We start from the raw sequence: 23,331 nt of genomic DNA, 5'->3' as shown, positions 1-23,331 counted from the left end.
ATGACAACGATATCCTTCAGTATGGGATATTGCCTTTTGGAGAGTAAATGCAGTACAAGCGTCTTGTAATCTTCTGCCATAGTTGGCTTTATTAACTATACACATGGCTCCGGAAAATTTTTGAGATGGACGAGCAAAGATTAAAACCTGACTTTAAACTACAATGTAAAAAAAAAAAAAAAAAAAAAAAAAAAAAAAAAAAAAAAAATTTTTTTTTTTTTTTTTTTTTTTTTTTTTTTTTTTTTTTTTTTTTTTTTTTTTTTTTTTACGTTGTGTTGTAGCCAAGTTTTTTGACCCATTCCAAAATGATATTTTCTCTCAAGTGAACGTCTGGCATCAAATGTGCAAAGTCTCGCAATACTTGAATTAGGTTCTTTTGATTACTTTGACACAATAGCATATGCGTTTCCGTGTCAAATACCTCTTCAGTCTCATTCAAAATGCATCGTTGACCCTTCTTTTTCTTTTGATTAAACATGTTCATAAATTCCAATTTGAGATATCGAATAACGTCTCGTACGGTTTTCTTTTCCATAAATCGTCTCCATTTCTTCTCATTCAAGTGAGGCGTGTTTCCTTTTAACCGAATACGATTCTCCACGTTATGACTTCCCATATCACACAAAACGGGATGCCTTTCCGTGTATAAAAACAAAAAATGTTTTAAATCTGGAACCGCGCCCCCCAATCGATGGCAGGTGGCACAAAATAATACAATGGTTGCATAGGCACACTCTTTGAAGGAAACACGCTGCAATTTACTGGGTGGATACAAATCAATGGCCTGTCGAAACATGCCGATCGTGTAACCGGATGATTCTCGCAGATGACCTGAAAACGGCAACACGTATTGACTCCCCAACCATTCTTTCATTTTCATCATTTCATCAAAATGTTCAGGTATATCACACGATTGATCTATCGTGTAAGATTTCCAAACGATGGATCGATTCGCGTACAGGCAGTGAAATCGCTCCGCGTTGAAATTGTTCAACAGCAACATGCAAGGTTTCCTGGGATGAATGGGACAATCTGCCGCCGTAAAATTTGAATTTGTGAGGTGCCGGATAATACTTTGAATACGATCTTCTGCTCGGATCGTGCATTTTGAGCTCATGTTCTTTGTTTACAGAGAAAAAAGCGACATGCATCCAAAGTACGTTTGCGTACTGGATATGGATTTGACCCTGGGGTTTCACAGTGCCCGAAAATTCCACCCTCGCCCCAAATTGAAAACTTTATTGCAGTTTTTGAAATTGATCCAAGCAGACATTATCTTGTGGAGTCATGGCAAAGACGCCTACGTGAAAGACACGGTGAATGTGTATTTACCGGACGTGGCCGAATGCGCCCACACGCTCTTTGGACGAACAGAATGCGAATACTCTAAAAAATTTTACAATTATCTCAAGGCGTCGGAGCACGTGCGCGACATGTATCGAAAAAGGTTCAGTCAAAACATACTCTTGATGGGGGTCGACGATAATGTCACCATCAACATGGACGACGGTTATGATTTGCGTATTTACGTCAAACCCTACGAGACTGTCAATTCTTGCGATAAAGAACTGATGGTGGTGGTGGAAAAGATGATTCAAGGTATCGTGGAGAGAACCCAATGAAACAAAAATGTATAGTGTGAATCAGTATTTAAAGTCTGTGCGAAATTTACAAACCAAATGCAAACTTTTGACTTGGTTGCGCCTACAGGATGCCGCCCATTCAAACATTGGATTAGTTTACAGCGATAAAGAGTATAGAAAGGTTTACATTTATTAACAAAGCAATGCGTTTTTGGATTCTGATATTTTTGTACGTCGCCATCGTCATTTATTACGCGTCGCACACGCCTCGTACTCTCTTTTCAAAGTGGCCTCTCCTCCCAAAGCACGTCGAAACCCCTTCACCCGACACATGCACACACACATCCGACTGCAAAAAACACGACATTTGCGTGAATGGCGCGTGCGTCCCTCCACTGTTGAGAGGTGAAGACTGTTATCCCGAAACGGGTGCGTGGACCCTCGTTTCGCATCGTGGCAAGTCGTTTGCAGCCTGCATCTGTTTAAATCCCAATCTCGTCACCCAAACTCATTTCGGAGGCAACTGCACTGTCGATGTGGCGTGTCGACCTAACGGATATTTCAGTATACAGTTGCAAAAATGCATTTGTGCGGAGGGTTTTGTACCCGCGGAGAACTTTGAGTGTCAAAAAATGTCAGTCGTGGAACGCATGAAATACTATCCGTGTGAAGAGGACGAGGTGAACGGGTATCAGGTGAAAGAATCGGACGGACTCGACCCAAATTACATACGTCGGCACTCTGAGAAAAAATGTTTCAAGAGACCTTGCACGTTTGACGCCATTACGGGAAAACCGCTGAAAAGAGCTCGCTACAAATCTGGTTTTGGGTGTGTGTGTGATCCCACACTCGGTCAATTTGGAGTCAGGATAGAGGACTTGGACGACTACACCTATGGTGAGGGCTACAATGCGTGCGTCAGTGCGTTTAAACATCCGCCAGAGGAATCTATGGACGTGCAACTGTATGCCTATTTTTACTTGCTGGATCATAACCCCGTTACGTTCTTACACTACAGCAACGTGAATCCCCAAAAGGTGATTGCTCCCCTCCGAGACCAGGTGCGCGATGGATCCTTGCAAATTGGACAAGAATTTCCTTTCGATTACATGCAAGTGTTTTTTTTGGAAAAAGAACCGTTTAAAGCCAAAATTTACAATTATCGCGTGTCATACGGTAGATTTGGAAAATACAAAATGGAATCGTCCCTTCAACCCAATCGTATGGAATGGTGTCGGTGGATCACGCGTCACTGGCAACCCGGGTCGACACCCCTCGTGTGGAAAAATCAGTTAATGTACGCGTTTCCAGCCTGCTACATCGGCAAAAACGATCTTGGAGTACCCGAACAATACCGCGGAACCATCGTTTCCAATCCCCATCACATGACCCTTCCTGGATGGCCCGAATCCCCTCGATCTAATGGATTGCTTTTGAAGCACGAAAAGGGTGATTGGACACTGGAACTGGCTCCAGATTACAAATTGGAAACGTATTCGCAAGTCACCGACAGTGTGCCGAAATGGGAGGATCCTTTGGTGGAGGCGTTGGAAAATCGTAAAGTGACCCGACGAGCCGTAACAGCGGGTCACGAGGCGTATGAAAAGACAAAGTCTGATCGAGAAAAGGAACCATTCTTTTAAACAAAGATGAAGCGGACTCACGAAGAGGATGCCTCATCAGAAGACGACGAAGAACCCCCCACCAAACAAATTAAACCCTCAGACGTATTACACGATCTCGAAACGGGTTTGACAGAAAGAGACGATATTAGTCAACAGCTGATGAATGCTCAAAAGCTATATTTCACAACCTACATGGAAAAATTGATGAATAAACTGCCGATGGGAAAAACGGTCGTCGATACGGTTCGCAAAACGGGTTCAGAAAACGATTTCATGTACATGTACACGGCCGCAAATACAATCATCCAATCCCTTTTGAACGTGAAACAGGTAAAAGCTACAAACTCAATGGTGGATATGATTGCGGGTGTCATGTGCCGTTATATACACGAGAAAGTGCTCACACCCATGTTACAGCCTGTGGTTCACGATGAACATTTGAAACGAGCATTTCAAGCCTATCAAGCCAGTGTGAAACAGGATGAAGATGCCACTGAACTGGAACTACGTTGCGTGGTGCATACGGTGAAACAAATGCTGGAACAGGAAAAGGATACCTTGAAAATCAGTCATCCCGTCCGGGCTCAGGTGACTCAGCAGATGAAAGCTATAAGTGATTACGTTGTAACGTTATTACTTTCCCTCTCAACCAAACCACCCGAAAGCAAAACGGAATTTGACCAGCTTGACATTGAAAGAGAAGAGGTGAATTTTAATGCAGATATCTCAGACAAGTAAAAATCAGTGGTCTGGATATCAGAGGCCGTAGGATGATGTTTACTACTTTAAACTGAAACAACGTTGAAAAATGAATAGTTTGGGATGGCGTCAAGTCTTTTAGAAGACTGGAGAGCTGAGAATATTCTGATGAGCTGAGATTATCAAAACTCAACGCCTAGATTAAAAAAAAAAAAAAAAAAAAAAAAAAAAAAAAAAAAAAAAAAAAAAAAAAAAAAAAAAAAAAATTTTTTTTTTTTTTTTTTTTTTTTTTTTTTTTTTTTTTTTTTTTGACGTTGTAGGTAGACTGTGTCTCAACATTTTTTAAATTTCTACTGCTACAATTTGATTCATGCTCCTGACTCTGCTCAATGCTGTATATACCAAATTCAAATCACGACTTCCGTTAAAATTGATGGCTATTGCGGCATCGTCCATTGTATCCCCTTGAAACTTGTGTATAGTACCCGCATACCCAACCATAATTGGAAAATCTCCTTTGGAGTTTCTTTGAATTATTACCGTGCTGTTGTCTGCGACATTTTTACATTCGATGCAATCCTTTTCTTCATTGAAGCGCTCAAATATCAGAGACGTACCATTTGAAACTGTGGAAACTCCATTTTGGAGAAGAAAAACATGACATCCTGACTTTACGTCCACATATGCGTTACCCGAATGGGTTTTAGATTTTCGCCACAAGCGCAGTCGTGGACCTTTTACCAACTGCGTCAAATAAAAATTGTTGTACGTTTCTACGGAGGATTTCAAGTAGGCCAGAGCTCGTGTGCATTTCGCCAATAGTGTCGTGTCGATATTTTCCACCACTGGATAATGCGTCACTAGAAATGTAAAGAGTCCAGTCTCATCCTCTTTGTCTACAAATGACCTCAAATTTTCAATAATTTCCTCATACTCTTTTTCAAAACGCTTGCTTTGCATTAAATCGATGCGTTTGGTTTCAGATTTGACACCCGCCGTAAACATGTTGTGTATAGACCTTACGGGTCGCAGTTGATTGGGGTCACCCATCATGATGCACAACACGGGATCCGGGCGCTTAAAAAAGTACTCAAATATCCATTCCACCAACCAAAATGCAACCATACCCACTTCATCAATCACCACAATTTTCGGCTCGAATGGACAGTTGAATTCCTCGAGGAGGCAAGCGCTTTTCTTTAAACACTCTTCTGTATCAGCTTCCTCAACCAATTCCTTCTCCAAATTGTTCAAGACGGATCCTTTGCCCCAATTTAATCTCATGGCGGAATGAATCGTGCTTCCATTCATTCGACTCGCCACTCTTGCCGTAGGAGCCATGCGTAATTGAGGAATTTTGATAAAATCCAAACAAGTCATGACGGTATAGGATTTCCCTGTGCCCGGTCCACCCGCCACAATGACTTTCAAATTTTTAGGTTTTTTAAGCCATTCATCCACCAACAAAGGAAACTCTTGCTGGCTTTCAGTGAGCGTTTCAACATGTTTGTGATACCCGACTCCATAAGCGGGGTGGTTCCATTGGTCAGTCATGGATGCCCCGATTGCAATTTGAAATGCGCGACACTCGTCTTGATGGATTCTGAAACACGAGAAGAATATTTAATTTTAGCGTGTGAAAGAGTTGCAGTTTCGTACTTGATGGACTTGTATGCTTTGTACGTGGCCAAAGATGCTACACACGTTCCGTCGGTTCCAATCAAATCAGTGGTGACACTCGGTGTGGAAAAAGTGATCCCTCCTGACAAATGGTTAAAATGTATTTTGTGGACGCGCTACCAACGACAAGGTCCGCAGGCAAGTTTGGAATGGTGCGTTTCTAGACCAGGCACGGCTGCATTTTACTACTCGGTGGGAGAAGAAGGATCGTTGCTGATGCCTCGCAACGGTGATTTAAATACGATACAAATTCACCCAGACACTGTCAAAACAGTATCGGGACAGTCTGACCGTTTTTGCAAAAATCCAGTGCTTTTACTGTTGAATAAGGAATCTCAATGACATGAATGATTTGGCATGAACAAGATTTTTCTTTTAAAGGTACAAAAAAAAAAAAAAAAAAAAAAAAAAAAAAAAAAAAAAAAATTTTTTTTTTTTTTTTTTTTTTTTTTTTTTTTTTTTTTTTTTTTTTTTTTTTTTTTTTTTTTTACATAATGTTTTGTATTTCTTCTTCCACGTGTGCATCCTCTGATGGAAATTCAATAGCTGGTGTAATTGGATCCAAAAACACCATATCGGGGCATGGTTTTATTGCAGATTTTTGAAATACAATCATGTTTTGGATTGTCCCACCAATTTTGTATTTATCATCTCCAAAAGTTGTTCTGCTCCTAATAGTAACTTGACAAATGGCTAAAAAAGATCCCATCTTTGTTAAACTCGCTTCCAGAGGTTTTTTGAAGGCGTGTTTTAAATCTTTACCATTAAAAACCCTCAATTTAGTCACACACCAATTTCGTTCAAAGTCTAACGGCACGCTTCTCGACAAATGCGCTTCATAACACGTGTGACACATTGCTGGATCGCAGTAATCCATAAATAATCGAGCACCATCATGTAATTTTTGAGTTGGATTTTCTCTCATGGCTTCTCCAATGACTTGTAATGGGTAACAGTCGCGAGCCACAAAAGACGTGTGTCCTTCCGATTCTTTTGTTTTATCATATGCAAAACATCCCACGAGAATAACCTTATGCATCATACATGGTTTGATAATGTTGCGAGTAAATGTCTTTTCGTTACTACTGGTATGACCCTTGGAAAATAAAACGCCGTTTTCTTTATGAAGTTTATACGCCTCATTTTCATTTAGCTTATTTTTCCAATCAGGTGTTATGAGGTTTAGTGCTCCGCTGTCCGTTTCGAGATCTTGAATGGCTTTGGCGAGTGCAGGGACTGCGAGTGTATGTTTCACAATGTAAGAATATTCCATCTTGATTAAAGATGATTAAAAACCCCTCTAAAATATTTAAAAATTTGCAATTCCTTTTTTTAGTTAGTTGCCATATTGTTTTCGTTAGTAGAGGTAGAGGGTTTGGTGGAAGGGTAGATTTTCTCTGGCAATTTACCAATTGTTTTAATCTGTGGATGTTCCACGCCAGTCATCAGATGAAACGTTAACGCAGACAACTTTTGTTTAGTTTCGTCATCATAAGGTAAATTTTCGATAAATTTATTATGATGTAACTCACCATTCACTTTGTTGGCCATCAATACCTTTTTTCCATGGGCCATTTCGACATAATCTCCATAACGCTGCACCACAGACAACCAGTTTCGGTAACGTAAAAAAATGGCGGCTTTGGAGTCGGGAAATTGTACTTCCACTCCATTCGTCGGGTCATTTGTCCGAAGCTGAGTTTGATCCTTTCCAGTGACTAGTGCACCTTCTGGATCCTCCCCGACTTTCCGTTTCTTAGATCGCAATGCTTCCGAAATGTCACTATCCGTATACCATTGGTTGTTCTTGTCTAAAACGGAAAGTCTTCCTTCGGGGCTAAATTTATAGTGACCATGACTCGTCTTAATTTGTATACCGTCTGTTGTATCCGTCACCTGGCCCCGTATTTTCTCACCAATAACTTGGAAGGCATCGTCTGCCATATCGTCTTTACTTGATTCAATTTCTTCAAATATCGGAGACAATACCTCCGATGAATATGGACTTGAAACAGGGGCATCCTGGGGACAAATTGGACCAATCAATTCAGTATCACTGTCCACATCCATTTGACGCAAACTGTTGACAAAAGGATCGTCCCAATCGCTTAGCAACTCTTGACTAGGGTTTGAATTTTCGTCCGAGTCTGAATAATCTTTCTCATTCATTTCTTGATTGTTTCATTTAAAAAAAAACAAAGAATATGTCGAGTCTAAACGCAATTTTACATCAAACACCTTGGATACCCTACAATGACACCTTTTACCGGTCTCGAATGATTTTAACCTTTCCAAAAAATGTCATTTTCACAGCACAGTTGCTGTCCCACGTTCAATCCTTGCCCGTTTACAAACAGTATCCCCATGCCGAACGTTTCGAAGCGAAATGGTTGCAAAATGTGGATTGGAAGCAGAGCATGATTGTCTTTGATGACAATTCTCACGTCGTGATGGCTCCAGAGCCAGTGATGGATTTAATTCAATTGGATCGTCGTTTGCAATACAAGGAGGCTGCTGACGGTATATTTGGTTCTTTTCGACCCATGTTTCTTAAGAAGCAATGGCTTTGGATTTTCGGATTGGTATTGGGTTGGATTCTGGTCAATGTATTCTTGACTGTCGCGAAACGCACTCCTTATCGCTTGGTGCTGTCGAATCCACCTACACGTTCGTAGAGGACTTTTTCAACCGCAAGGAAATGCACGACCTATGGTTAGGTTGGGTCCATAGACCTTGCAAGAAATCCACCTCGTTCGTAAATACGGCCCGCTCCGCTTCTTTGTAGCAGGCTGGAACTGTGACGGTGTTTTGGTAGAGTGTTTGCGCTCGCTCAAAAGACTCTAGAGAATATCGGGGTGTCGATAGTGCCGTCAACAGACGATTGCGATCAAAATTGTCAAAAATTGTATTTTGAATGTACTTTTGAGGAAATGTGTGTTTTGTGTAATAATCCTTTAACCAGAAAAAGGTCACCCAAAACGAATCAATCAAATCTGAATCTCCGTGCGTCACCTCCCGATAACGTAAATATTTTTTCATTTTTTCAATAAAACTAGCTATTGCAAAGGGTGGATCCTGTTCCTCGTCGGAAATCAAAGCCTGCGTTATATAAGGTGCGTTGATGGGAGTAATGCCCACCAGAGCGGGGATAAAATCATTTCCAAACAAAAAAGAGCACGTTTCCAGCTGTTTTGGAGAGTAGGGTAACCATTCATGAACGAGTTGTGTGAAGGGGTAGTATTTACCATACCGATAAATTTGAATCGTTTCGTAGCGATTCAAACGCATTAAAGCAATGACAAATACATCTTGGTCTTCGCTCGCAACGATTGGATTTTTGCAGTGTAGCGCTTCGGCCATGTGAAACAATTTATGCTCTCCCTCGCCGGGAACGTTGCATCCACTGAGGACGACGTGAAGCTCACGCGCTTTGAAAAACTCAAAGTGTTTCAAACGCTCTTTGAAGAAATCCTGAATTTGTAGAGAGATTTTGTTGGTTCCAAACAAGGCGGCTCGGTATTTGGCTTTTCCGCTAGCGATTGAATGGTTATCCTTTCTGGTTCTCCGTGCACGTTGAGTGGGCCATTTCATGGGTACGCCATCTCCATCAAACGAAAGTATCAACGTAATTTTGTCTGTAGAGCCATAATACAGAAATTCATTTAAATGCGTGACCAATTTGTGCCACGCTAAACGACACATTTCTTTAAATAATTTTTCTTCATCAGTCTCCAAGGCCATCGAGATGGCCACATGTAATAGGGATTGAACATCATATAAAATGGAATCGAAATACTTTGGTTGAGTGGGTGGCTCTTGATCAGGTTCGTGCAGCTTGTTGATTAACGCACAAAAGTTGTTGATACCCATCATACAAAAACAAATATTTGCGAGAGGCTCGCTTTTAAAGCACAACCTCAAAAAAAAAAAAAAAAAAAAAAAAAAAAAAAAAAAAAAAAAAAAAAAAAAAAAAAATTTTTTTTTTTTTTTTTTTTTTTTTTTTTTTTTTTTTTTTTTTTTTACAATTTCCTGACTTAGAGCGAGAGCAAGTGTTGTATAATGTTTACAATGTCCTAGCTAATTTCCATATTCATCCATCTCGTCTAGCAATTCTTGCTCGTTATATTTTTCGTGTTGAAAAACAAATGTATTTGAATCCGTTTTAAATCCTTTGGTAGATATCATCATCACTCTTCGTAGGTTTGGTCTTTCGCTACACAATAAAATCATTTGTGCAATGGGTTCGCCAGTTTTGATGTGCGCCGATTCATTACCAACATTTCGCAAAACAACTTTAACGCTTCCTCTATATCCAGTATCAATAACACCAGCATCCACTTTCAATTTTCGTTTGGTCACCACAGATGACTTATCCTTCAACAATCCAATTTTGAAATTGGGTAGAGAAAAAACCACAAACGTATCAATAATTACTTGTTGACCTGGTTCAATATCGGCATCCATTGGAGAATACAAATCAACACCGGGTGACAATTCATCAGACGTTGTTGGCAATACTGCTGATTCATTCAGCAAGAGGAAATCTAAATTTAAATGAGCCATGTTCTAATCTATGTGTGATTTGGAAAAGTTGTAGGAGTTTATGATTTGGAAAAACTCAGCTGCTGCTTTTAAAGAAAGGTTGAAAAAAAAAAAAAAAAAAAAAAAAAAAAAAAAAAAAAAAAATTTTTTTTTTTTTTTTTTTTTTTTTTTTTTTTTTTTTTTTTTTTTTTTTTTTTTTTTTTTTTTTTAACATTGACTTGGCTTAAAAGGCAGTATCTAAATTCTTAAAAACTCCCCAAAAATTCTGAGGAGCTGATATCATTGAATCTTGTCTAGACTAATATAATCTACTCCATTATGCAAATTTTGATAATTTCCTTCGAAATGAGAAGCAAAATCTTCCATATAAGGTTGTTTGCCCGATTTCTCATAATGATAGCCGAATCCATTCATACCTCGTTCTGTTTCGGTAGAAATCCTTTTTACTCTTTGTAAGATTGGTCTTTGACAAAAAAGTAAAATCATTTGCGCAATGGGTTCGCCAGTTTTGATATGCGCTGATTCATCCCCGACATTTCGCAGTGCAACTTTAACGCTTCCTCTGTATGCAGTATCAATAACGCCACTATCTACTTTTAATTTTCGTTTGGTCACCACAGATCGCTTATCCTTCAATAATCCAATTTTTGAATCGAGTATGGTAAAAATCACACCAGTATCAATAATTACTTGCTCACCTGTCTCAATATCGACATCCACCGGAGAATACAAATCAACTCCGGGGGACGATTCGTCAGACGTTGTTGGCATTATAGCTGATTCAGTCAACAAGAAAAATTCCAAATCTAAATGAGCCATGTTTCAATGCATATGTGATTGGAGTTGTGAACCCAGTAAGACTCAGCGCTCAGCCTTTAACCACAACGCAAAAAAAAAAAAAAAAAAAAAAAAAAAAAAAAAAAAAAAAAAAAAAAAAATTTTTTTTTTTTTTTTTTTTTTTTTTTTTTTTTTTTTTTTTTTTTTTTTTACGTTTGCTTTGAGATTTGAGATTCCTCATTAAGAACTCCAGAAAAATTCTGAGTATCTGATATCATGGAGTGAGTCTTGTCTAGGCTGATATAATCTACTCCATTATACAAAATTTGATTATCTTCAGCGAAATCATTCAGAACTTGATTGAGAACTGAATCAAAATCTTCCATATAAGGTTGCTTGTCCGATTCGGTAAGGTTGCTTGTCCGCTCAATATCGATATCCATTGGAGAATACAAATCAACTCCGGGTGACAATTCATCAGACGTTGTTGGCATTACTGCTGCTTCTAAATCTAAATGAGCCATGTTTCAATGTATGTGTGACGGGAGTTTTGAATCGACAAAGCTCAACGGCTGCTTTTAAACAAACTTATTAAAAAAAAAAAAAAAAAAAAAAAAAAAAAAAAAAAAAAAAAAAAAAAAAAAAATTTTTTTTTTTTTTTTTTTTTTTTTTTTTTTTTTTTTTTTAATGAAATAACAATTTGGTGAACCAAGAATCTGAAATCATGTTGATTCTATATATAATGTTATTTTTCGCCATGTATACATTCCATTGCTTAATGGCGCGCAATTTTCTTGAATATTACACGGCTCGCGCTCATCCATTTCATTGGAATTTGCATCGTTGGAATCAAGATGTCACATTCCTCGTTGATAAATTGGTTTAAACAACTCTTGTTTGGATGCAACCATGGAAAAGAAATCCCTCCACCCTGTGAACTCGCCGAATTAATCTTTCTATTGGAAGAGGATGGAATTTATTGGGAAGACATGCTTCATCGGGGTGGGCTCACAAACTATCGTTATCAAATACAAGGTGATTTAGATCTGTTACTGGATTCACTCGAAAAGAATCCGGATGCTTTGCCAGTGTTTCGTACTAGGGCCGTCACCTCGTTTTTTAATCATTTGATGTGTCTCTTGTCTCGCCCTCGCCAAAATACTGTAAAAGACGACAATTTAAATCTCAAAGCCATTCTTGAAGGTTCTTCGGGACCCTTTCACTTTGAATCTGCTGAATTTTGGGGAAATTTGGTTCAACAGTACTTATCTCGCAACCGACTTCCACAAGAGTTGCAACCCTTGCCCGCAGCCCGGGATCTGGACTTGAAACGCAACGAACGGTTGTATCAACTCACTTGCGAAACTCGTGGCGAGCGTTTGAATCCATTTTCCACGTTTATCGTTCCGTCCCACGAATATGTGAATGCCGTGCATTGGCAATCGGAAAACACGTTGGAAAGCTTTATGAAATTGCGACCCGACCACGCACTCTCCCAATCCATTCAACAATTGGTGTTGAGAGCATTGAATCAATTTTTAGATGGAAATTATCCATCCTGTTTGGACTCGAACCATTCCAAAGCGTTTGAATTTTTACAAAACGTTTCTGTGGTGCACGACTCCATTTCAGAAGTGACATTGCTCTCACCACCGCCACGGGTCATTGATGTGTTTCAACGTTTACTCTCCTATGCTCGACTGGATGACTTGTGGCAATCGTGTTCCAACGTTCCCCTCGACACGAGTTCCGTCATCGACACTTTTCACTTGTCCGAAAAGCTCCTCTTGGCCGAGAAGCAAAACAAGATTTTGCTGCAACATATACCGCAGGATTAATATGAGGGCCACGTGAGAGCACTTACTAATGTGCTTGTGGAAAGGACAGAGTATATTTACAGCGTATTGGGCGGATAATTTTGTCAAAGAAGGTACATCCAAGGTATCTATATTCAAAATTCTGGGTATCTCGGCATCTCGCAAGACGTTCATTTGATAAGTCAGTCCCTTGCAACCAAACACGACCTCAGGTATCATTTTTTCCAAAAAACGATAACGCTCGTATAAAAACTGAAGCACTTCTGAATAGGGGGTGGCTTGATCAGGGGTCACGATGGCATCTGGATAGTTGTGAGGATACATGGATTTCAAATAGGCATAAGACATTGGACAATTGATGTGAAAATGCTTCTCGTATCCAGTTACATCCACAAATGATAGTTCAAGAGGTGCGTATCGTTGACCGAGCAGCACACCTACGGTATGAACGAGACCATGTACAGCCATATCTTGTTTGTTTTTTTGTAAAACAAGATGAAATTTGGCCTCCGAAATATAATCTTGGTAACGGTGTTGGGACTGTTGTTTATAACGGTTGTAGTTCAAGTATACGTCATGTACCAAATATCCAGCGCCAAGAAATTTGTCATAGATCAAAGTAAAGTCATGAAAGAGAAAGGCGTAGAGGCCCAAGAATTTTGGAATGCAAATTCTTCTGGTTTCTATTACCCAGCAGTTGGAAATTTGGCGTGTATGGTTTTGCTGGGATTGCTACTCGTCATGGGATAATAAAGTATGGACCTCAGAACAATATTGCTGCTGGTGTTGATTATTGTAATCTTTGCTGGACTGGCGTGTTTTGGATATCTAATGTACTCGACGTACCAGGAGGAAACAAAAACGGCCTCGGTATTTGTGAGTGACCAAAAACCATTTGTGTTTCTACAGGCTGCAATGTATATCGTAGCACTTGGACTGTGCGGTGGAATCTGGCAGATGGCTCCAGGCAAACGAGGCTTGTGATTTAAATGTGTCACGCTTCAGGAAGAAAATGAATAGAGTGTAAAGTATCAACTCTTTTAAACATTAAAAAAAAAAAAAAAAAAAAAAAAAAAAAAAAAAAAAAAAAAAAATTTTTTTTTTTTTTTTTTTTTTTTTTTTTTTTTTTTTTTTTTTTTTTTTTTTTTTTTTTTTTTTTTTTTAACATAGTAGTTTAAAGTAATTAAAAAAATAGTTGTTTACTATCCTTATTATAAAGAAAGGAATGATGGATACATTAAAAGATTTATTTCGATTTATTTTAAGACATGACCATGTGGTTGTGTTTGGAAACTTGGGTCGATACCCCCAAAAAGTATTTGACGCTCTGAATTTAGATCCTCAGCTACATGTAGCGATACAGTCTGCCTATTACGATTGCCCGTCCTCTCCAGACGGTCGTATTCGCGTCATTACACCCAATCAGGGTTTAGATACCTTTTGTGATTTAATGGTCATCTTGGAGCCTGTACCCGATCAAATATTGGAGAAACCGCCCAAAGCGTCTCGTTTGGTAGTGTTTACAAGCCATTTCAACTGTTCACGAAATCTCGAGACCGTTTGGACCCACGTGTGTTTCTTTCACGGTGAGTCGCCGCCTCCCCTGATGATTCGACACACCCAAGAGTTGTTGAAGCTGCAAGACAAATCCATCCAAACAAAAACCATTGAACAGGTTCAACCCAATGCCGTCCATTCCTTCATCATTCGAGGAAAAACGCAACAGGCATTAGCTTCGGAATCGTACGTTTTGATTGATTTGACTCGATACACTGAACCTCTCACCATGTATTTGGCTTTTTGGGATGCATTTGATTACATGCTTCAAAGCAAATCAATGGTTCAAAGGTGGCTCATTGCTTTTCCTCCGCGCCAAGGCGTGAGAGCGTTCGAACAGGTCGTGCAAAATTGTTTGAATTTGCTCTATTGCAAAACATTTAAGCATGGAAACGTTACGGATTTACAAAATATCTTGGGTCTGTTACCGTTCTATAAATCGGGTAGTGTTGACAAGGAATTTAACGTACCGACCGCCTCCTTTATGGGGGTGGAATATTTAGCTCTTTCAAACCCAGAGGATGTTTGCAAAGCTGCGAGCATGCACAATCTAGAATACTGGGTGGGTAGCATTTATCGATTAAAATAAGTGAAAAGAAAACATGGTAAAAATAAACGAAACCGACTCATCAGACAGCGACGCTTCTTTGAGCGATTACATGAGTCCAATCATAGCGTTAGCCCCACCTACACCTCCACCGAGTCCATGCAAACCGAAGGGTAAGCGTGGTCGCCCGAAAGGGTCGGGCAAGGCTAAACCTCCCAAGATACCTGGGAAGAGAGGACGTCCAAAAGGCTCAGGCAAGAAAAAACCTCCCAAGAAACCTGGAAAACGGGGACGTCCGAAAGGATCCAAAAACAAGAAAAAGACGGATAATTGCAGCATTGTTTCTTATAAAGGTTGTTCCAGTGGATCGGCATCCCCAAGTTCTTCTGCAGCATCTTCCCGCTCTTCGTCTCCATGCGCGAGTCGTGCCAGAAGTCAATCTGTGAGTTCGGCTGCGAGTGATCGGTCCGCAACGGGTCCAATGGACTCACGCTTTTTGAAATGGGGAAAAGACCATTCAGAATTGGTGTATGATTACAAGCCACATCGGATAACTTTTAAGAATGAGGATGGAAATTTTAAGCAGAAACGTCTTCCAAATAAATCGTGTCGTTACTTGTTGAGCCATTGTTCGAGAACGCATCCCACAAAAAGAGATACCAAACCACGTAAAACACTCATTACGATAAGGAAGCGACCCACTGTACATAGATGGCTACCACACAGTTGATTCCATGTATAAGTGACTCGCTTCTAAAGTTGCGAGTTTCAAGAAATTCTAAAGTGGCGAGTGGAGAGCTTCCAGAAATTCTGACGAGTCTGAGATTATCAAAACTCAACGCCTGGCTTTAAACTACAAAGTAAAAAAAAAAAAAAAAAAAAAAAAAAAAAAAAAAAAAAAAAAAAAAAAAAAAAAAATTTTTTTTTTTTTTTTTTTTTTTTTTTTTTTTTTTTTTTTTTTTTTTTTAGGTCAAGCCAATATTGTCTAAGGTCGAGGGCTTTAGGAAATGTTTAAATATTTGAAAGTTGTGAGTTCCAGGAAATTCGAAAGTTGCGAGTGGAGGGCTTCCAGAATTACAATGTAGTGTAAAGTAAATGTAAAGTAATTCTCATGTAAAGTAAAACAGCGCAAAAAATAAACACACTGCCCATACGTGTATCCATTCAATCCATAGCAATGCAAAAACAATCAACATGAATGCAAAAGCGCCATGTAAGCTCCAGTTTAAATATTGTTTTTCCTTTAAAGTTTGAAAATGGTACAATTTTCGTTTCGGCGCAGATTTTATTGTGTTTTTACGCAGAGCCATCAAATATTCTGAAATTTTTTCAGACATAAATTCATAACGATCCGATTCGTCTTCCTCGACCCATATTGTATCCCACACCACTTCAGGTGTAATGAGGCGCGTTGCTTCATTTTCCTTCTTGAAATACAAAAAATCCAATCGCTTGTTGATCTTGGTCAACATGTCTGCCGTCAATACCGAATCATAATTGTAAGGATCAATGACATCCAATACGAGAGAAAAAATACTGAATATGGCGAAAACGTTGCTTATACCACCCAACAATTTTCCAAACGTGGCTAATGTTCGGACAGACAGAGACACTGTTTGGTTCAAGACCACTTGCGTGAGGGCAGACTTAATGGGAATGCTACTGGCTGCTTTTGCAATGAGTTTCGGTGCTTTTTTGCGCAAAATCTTTTCCACGGCATAGACGGTAATGTCCAATCCAAAATCAAACGCCACTTCTTTGGCAATGTCTTTGGCAATCTCTGATCCGTCAGCCGCTGCCTGTGTAATGTCTGTCACGTCCGGCACATTTGGAAATTCAATGTCTTTTGGAAGGGTGGGCAATGTCTTTTTGGGAGGTGTTATGGTGGACGTTTTAATGGCTCGATACACTGTTTTTCCCACGAGAAATTCCAAAATGGTTTGCCCAGTTGGAGAATAGCAGTCGTTTCCATCAAATTCCAAACCATAGGCGGCGCAGTAATCTTTATTCAAGTACATGTTTCCCTTTTTCCAATCCAACCCTTCGTGTAAAGTATGCTTTGACTCTAATCCAAATGCCTTTTCAGGAAATATGGCGAGCAGTTTCTTCAAAGGATTGACCACCATACATTGGTCGTTGATCCATTCGGAATCGACGGTCGAAGAGGATCGCCAACAACTGGGCTGGCACGCCAAGGAGAGATGATTGCTTCCGATGGGAATCCACTGGACAGGATCTGTTTTTTCACAGGGTATTCCATCTGATTTGTATGGAAAACAACCCAATTGCGCACAGCCCTTTTCGGTAAAGGCAGTTTTTTCCACCACAATACATTTCAGAGTCAATGAATCGGGTATATAATAATCTTGACGTGTGGCGGGGCGAGTATGTATTTCAGCGTGTTGAAACAAAAGAGGATATCGTTTTCGGTACTTTTCCATCATGTACAAGCGAGTGTTTTCTGTTGCGTACAAAACAGCATGTTGCAATTCATATTTACTGGGCCGATGCATCTGGACACAAAACGCTTTCCAACGTGGGACCCTTGTTTTGAGCCGATAAAACGTTTTTACTCAAGAAAAACACGGGTTCACCTCTTAATGTAAATGTGGAACACTTTTCACAAGAAACGTTTGACTTTTTCAAAAATACGGTATTGGGCATTAAAAACCTTTCAAATTTTCTCTTTTGACCTCCTATTCGTTTACAATGATGACCAAAATTGTGAAATTTCTCTCGAGTCAACCATGTCACGATCGTCTTTTCCTCTTCCAGAGTGCAATGGCTTGGCAAGGCGTAACAAGGAAATGCGCACAATAAGTGGGCGTCATTGTTGATTATGATGCTTTGCTCACTGACAACGATTCCGTCCTTTGAAGTGCAGGCGCAGCGTAAACCTTTTTCAATGTGAGGGCAGTGCGGGGGCACGTTGTCTGTTTTCACTGTAACGAGTCCTTCGTCGTTTGAGTTTTTTAAGAAGGGGCTGGTAGGTTCTTGCACGTACAAATCCATAATTGTACAAAATGAGAATGTGACACTTGATAAAAGAGCCTTGATATTCCCAATATCTCACAGGGAATATTTTAAATTGATAAATATTTGGATGGTGTAGCTTGAAAAAACTTCCTAGGTAATGAGATAATAAATGCTTGTTCCAAACCAGCTGAGGTGAATGCACACGGATGCTTGCAGTCATGAACGGCATTGGTATAAGTTTAGTCTGTCCCAAAGATTATATAACATTAAAAAAAAAAAAAAAAAAAAAAAAAAAAAAAAAAAAAAAAAAAAAAAAAAAAAAAAAAATTTTTTTTTTTTTTTTTTTTTTTTTTTTTTTTTTTTCTTCCAATCTAGGGATAATATGTTTACTCATAGCACTAAGCCGTTAGTGGTTTTTGATTTCAGAATACCATTTTCATAAACAGTCACCGTTTCTACTCCGTCGACCAAAACTATTGTAGTTTCAATTTTCATCCCATTTATAAAATTACTTATATTTCTAATACTTCGTGATCCAGGCGCATTTTCAAACATGGAAAATGAACGATTTCTTTGAAATTCATCAAAAAACTGTTTTAACAAATCGTCTCGATTTTGGAATGAAAATGGGGAAAAAATAAGATTGTGGCCCGCATCGGCATCTTTACCATATTTATCGTATATTTTACGTTTTTCTTCATCAGACAATACTTCATAGGCCTCATTGATTTCTTTAAACTTTCTCTCAGCTTCTTCATTTTCATCTAAATTTTTATCAGGGTGCCATTTTAGAGCAAGTTTTTTGTATGCCTGTTTAACTTCTTGAGTAGTGGCGGATTTTGATAATTCTAACGTAGCATAATAGTCAACCATTCTTTCCATTGAAAAAAAATTTATTTAAGCAAGGATACTTGACGCATAGATTTAAAGAAGTAAAAAAAAGCTTTCAAAAAAAAAAAAAAAAAAAAAAAAAAAAAAAAAAAAAAAAAAAAAATTTTTTTTTTTTTTTTTTTTTTTTTTTTTTTTTTTTTTTTTTTTTTTTTTTTTTGAAAGCTTAACTTGTATTCTGTGTAGTATTTGTCTCTTCGAGTGATTCACTGGCGTCTTTCACGTTTAAAGAATCCAATTTGTTTCTTAATAACATGTTTTGTATGTTGTCGAGGATACGCTTCCATCCACCACGCTTTTCAATACAATCATCAAACATGTATGAAATGAATCGCTCACACCTGTCTGAAAACTTTCGAGCGCAATCAAAGGGCCCTACATCGCAACAGTATCGATTTACTAATGACAAACGAACAATGTGCAGAAATACAAATATATGAGTAATTTGTATTGGTTGGTCTCGCTTAAGCATTGATATAGCTATCATAAGTATTTGGAAATTGATTTCTGAATCGCTCCATTCACACATGTCGGTGTTCAATGGTATGTCGGTTATCAATGACATCGGCTCAAATGCTGTGTATTCTGTCTTGATGTACTCATCAGCTATATCTTTTAGGTTTTGGTACAATTTTTCATCGGAAAATTCAAACCTGTAAAGGAATCGGTCTACAATCCGAGATGTCCATGACTTGTCAGAGTCTGGTATATAAGAACATGCCAACAACTTCCACGAAGCAGCAGGAGGCTTCTCATCCGATTCACAAGGCGTGTGCTTTAGGGCCATCATTGTTAAATTACTTTTTGCAGCTGACAATCCTCTGCTGTCGTTGATCCAATAAGAGTGTGAGATCATCAAAACTCAACGCCTGGCTTTAAACTGCAATGTCAAAAAAAAAAAAAAAAAAAAAAAAAAAAAAAAAAAAAAAAAAAAAAAAAAAAAAATTTTTTTTTTTTTTTTTTTTTTTTTTTTTTTTTTTACGCTTCAATGATTCAATGAATGGTTTGATTTTTTTTCAAGGTTACTCTCCAACGTTCTTTGATTTGTGTGGGTGTCTTTCCCAACCAAACGTCTGCTTGCAAAATTCTAATTTCACACATTAAAAGATCTACAATTTTTTTTAGATTCAAAGGCGATGTCATCTGGTTATTCTGATTCAGGAAGATTTCATCTGGACCCATTTCATTTTCGTCACTTTCTTGGGAGGATTCAACTTGATCCATGCGTTCATCATTTTGTTGATTGTTCCTTTCCCGGATGGTTTCAACCTGTTCAACCTGATCCATGTGTCGATCGCCAGTTTCTAACCGTTCTTGATCATTTTGTCGATTGTCGTTTTCCTGGGAGGTTTCCCCTCGATCCACATTCCAATCACCGCTTTCTAGAGAATCTTGATCAATAGATGGGTCGTCACTTTCTTGAAATGTTTCGACTTGATCCCTACTTTGAGCGTCACAGTCTATTGTGTCCCTATCGATAGGGGGGTCGTCGCTCTTCTCGATAACTTCCACTTGATCTCGAATGATTTGATCCATATTCATTTTCAATTTCCCACACCAAAAGCACGATGGCAAAAAGTTTTTCAAAAGACAAATTGGACGATGAAATCCAACCAACAGGTAAATCATAGGCAGGAAACACTTTATAGTTGAGCAAAAAAATATCTTTGAAGATGTGTTGAAAACTCCGTTGAACAGAATTTCTGATACTTCACACGTGAACGCTAATGGCGATAAGAAGGGTAGCGTAGCAGCAGACCATACGTATTTAAACACACTTTTTTCGTAAGAACCATTGGCAAAATATCCAAAGAATCTGACAAGCTTGTTGCATTGACATTTATGTCCATCAACAATCAAAGGTTTATTCATATCAAATGGTTTAAACATTCCATTGCAAAGGTTCAAAAAACGATCCCTCTCCAAACTAGAAAAATTGATTCCTTCCATGGATTCAAGAATATATTCAGCACACTGTTTAGCAAGTTGTAATGGTAATGGCCATCGACTCACTGCAACATTTAAAGACAACATAAAAAAAAAAAAAAAAAAAAAAAAAAAAAAAAAAAAAAAATTTTTTTTTTTTTTGTGAGTTCCAAGAAATTCTAAAGTTGCGAGTTGAGGGCTTCAAGAAATTCTGACGAGTCTGAGATCATCAAGACTCAACGCCTGGCTTTAAACTACGACGTCAAAAAAAAAAAAAAAAAAAAAAAAAAAAAAAAAAAAAAAAAAAAAAAAAAAAAAAAAAAAAAATTTTTTTTTTTTTTTTTTTTTTTTTTTTTTTTTTTTTTTTTTTTTTTTTTTTTTTTTTTTTTTTTTTTAACTTTGCTACTGACGTTTGAGCTTGAGTAAATAGTGTCCAAGGTTGAGAGCTTCAAGAAATTCTAAAGTTGACCAAACGTTGTACTCTACAGATTTCTGTTAACGTTGTTGCGTTTCATTTTCATTCATCCCCGCGCTCGTCTGGTACACTTTTGACATAATCCTTGACGATGTATCGTCGTGTAACAAGTATAAGGTCTATCGCATTCCCAAGTACCTATCCTTGAGCCACAATTCTCACAATTGATCACATAACACATGTTGACCCTTCTTATTTTTTCTCGTTGCCTGGCTTCCATCCTTTGAATCGCGATAAGCAAGAATATTATCAGTATGAAGCATGACACGTTTCTCCATCTTAAGAATGCGTATCGGGGACACATTGATAAAACCAAACTAAACCAGGTTGCCTTGCAGGAAACTGATCCATTTTTACATCGGACGTTGCGACTCGTTACAGAAGAGGAATCTTTTGTGGTTCCTTGGGACGTTTCTGAATTTACTGTTAAATTTCGGCAAGCCACACCCCCAGAGCGATTACATCAGGTCGTCGCGACCTATTTATTGCGATTGACCATGATTGTGAAAGAAGAAATGTACATTCGTACGTTCACCAAACCAGAGTCCCAATTGGCCATCATGGCTTGGAAAAATATTTTGAGAGAAAACATTTTTATAGTTTTAACCTTGATGTACAATGTTCAATGGAATTCAGATTTACTGCTCAACAAATTGGAAACGTTGATGATGGATTTATTGGAGGGCAAAGCATCGGTCCTTCGAGAGTTTTTAAATGATCAGTGTCAGATCCCAGCACCCATAACACCTGCTGAACAACTCTTTCCAAAACTGAATTTTCTCACCATTGGTCAATTTGGATCGTCCTTTTGGCGATTATTGCACTGGATGGCAGAAGCTATGGACGGTAGACCCGATGATTCAGCCGACGTCGCATTAGCTAAAAACATGTGGCGTGAGCAGATTGCAGAATCCATGTATCGAATGTTGCGGTGTGGAATATGTATGGCGCATTTGAAGCATATCGTCCAAGAATTGAAACCTCAATTGATGGATGAGAAAACTGAACAACGTAAACTGTGGTACAACATACACAACAAAGTAACGGAAAGCAAACTCGATCGCTATCGAACCCTTGAAAATGCAAATTATTCAGAATCAGAATTTAATGAAGACGTATCATTTATGCGCCAGGCTCTATTTCCATAATAACTACTTTTTGGAGGTTGGGTGGCTCGTATCTTGTTAATCTGCATCTGATTATAAAGGTGTGGTGTCACTGCTTTTCGTCCGTCAGGAGCCACTAGAGCATCGACACTCCCTAATACTTCAGGATTTAGAATATTCCACCATATAATGGATAAATCGTATCCAATGGAATCCTTGAAAGCATAGTTTGATAACAACATTTGGTTTTTAAATGATATTTTTTCCAATACACTGTCGTAAATGAGTCCTCCATAGGTACCATAATAATTTTTAGGATCCACCATTACAAAATTGGGTGCTCGATGTGTGGCACCAGGAAGAGCAGCGTCTCGTATCAAATTCAAACATTGAAATTTTGCCATCAATTCCTGAGGCGAATGGTAGGGTACGTGAACGAAAGCCATGTCTACAAGATTTTGAAAAGCTTGAGGTTCAATAGTTTAAGTAAAAAAAAAAAAAAAAAAAAAAAAAAAAAAAAAAAAAAAAAAAAAAAAAAATTTTTTTTTTTTTTTTTTTTTTTTTTTTTTATAGATTTTCTAAATAATTCATTACACAACACTTGCAAGTTATAAGTGCTCCATATGCGTAGTCGTATTCGTATTCAGTCGTATGCTTAGACCGTCTGGTACGATACCGATGGGATTTGACACACACATCTTTTTTGTCTGAAATAATCCTTAAGTTTTATTATTTCTTGATTCCAAAATTGTTCAACAGCCATTGTACGAGCCTCTGTTGCCGTGCATGGAAAGTCAAATAGCTTGTGATGTTTATGTTTGCAAGTATAAATTCGTTCCAGTTTAAGCTTATTTGTAATACGTGTTACGTTTGGTAAACCACACACCATGTTAAAAAACATTTTTTGCTTTTCTGACCTGACTCCCACGCGTTGTTTGTTTGCAAACAATACATCTATTAAGACATGATTTAAGACTAATCTCCAATTCCACACATACATTTTATAAATGATTGGCTGAACCTCATTCACAACATTTTTGCATTGCCGATGAAATCGCTGCTTGCATTTAGTGGCACTTTTGTTGCGTATTAAATCTGTCATTGAAACCATCAAATTATTCGGTAAAATCATT

General features: G+C 38.3%; 3 protein-coding genes across 3 annotated transcripts; all 3 read right to left on the bottom strand.

Moving 5' to 3' along the window:
• Positions 1-9,664: 9,664 nt before the first annotated feature.
• On the bottom strand, positions 9,665-10,150 carry LOC147807534 (uncharacterized). Its single transcript, XM_087166671.1, has one exon. It carries the CDS (start codon positions 10,148-10,150, stop codon positions 9,665-9,667), a length of 486 nt encoding a protein of 161 aa, XP_087022797.1.
• A 258-nt stretch (positions 10,151-10,408) lies between these two features.
• On the bottom strand, positions 10,409-10,948 carry LOC147807533 (uncharacterized). The gene has a single exon (XM_087166670.1). It carries the CDS (start codon positions 10,946-10,948, stop codon positions 10,409-10,411), a length of 540 nt encoding a protein of 179 aa, XP_087022796.1.
• A 7,245-nt stretch (positions 10,949-18,193) lies between these two features.
• Positions 18,194-18,676, bottom strand: LOC147807532 (dnaJ homolog subfamily B member 6-like). Its single transcript, XM_087166669.1, has one exon. It carries the CDS (start codon positions 18,674-18,676, stop codon positions 18,194-18,196), a length of 483 nt encoding a protein of 160 aa, XP_087022795.1.
• Between the last annotated feature and the right edge of the window lie 4,655 nt (positions 18,677-23,331).

This window comes from Parasteatoda tepidariorum, chromosome 6, assembly GCF_982258835.1.
Source record: "Parasteatoda tepidariorum strain Cologne lab strain chromosome 6, Ptep-v5.0, whole genome shotgun sequence".
Lineage (NCBI taxonomy): Eukaryota > Metazoa > Arthropoda > Arachnida > Araneae > Theridiidae > Parasteatoda > Parasteatoda tepidariorum.
Note: the sequence above shows the minus strand (reverse complement) of the source record. Positions and strands in the feature narration are given on the sequence as shown.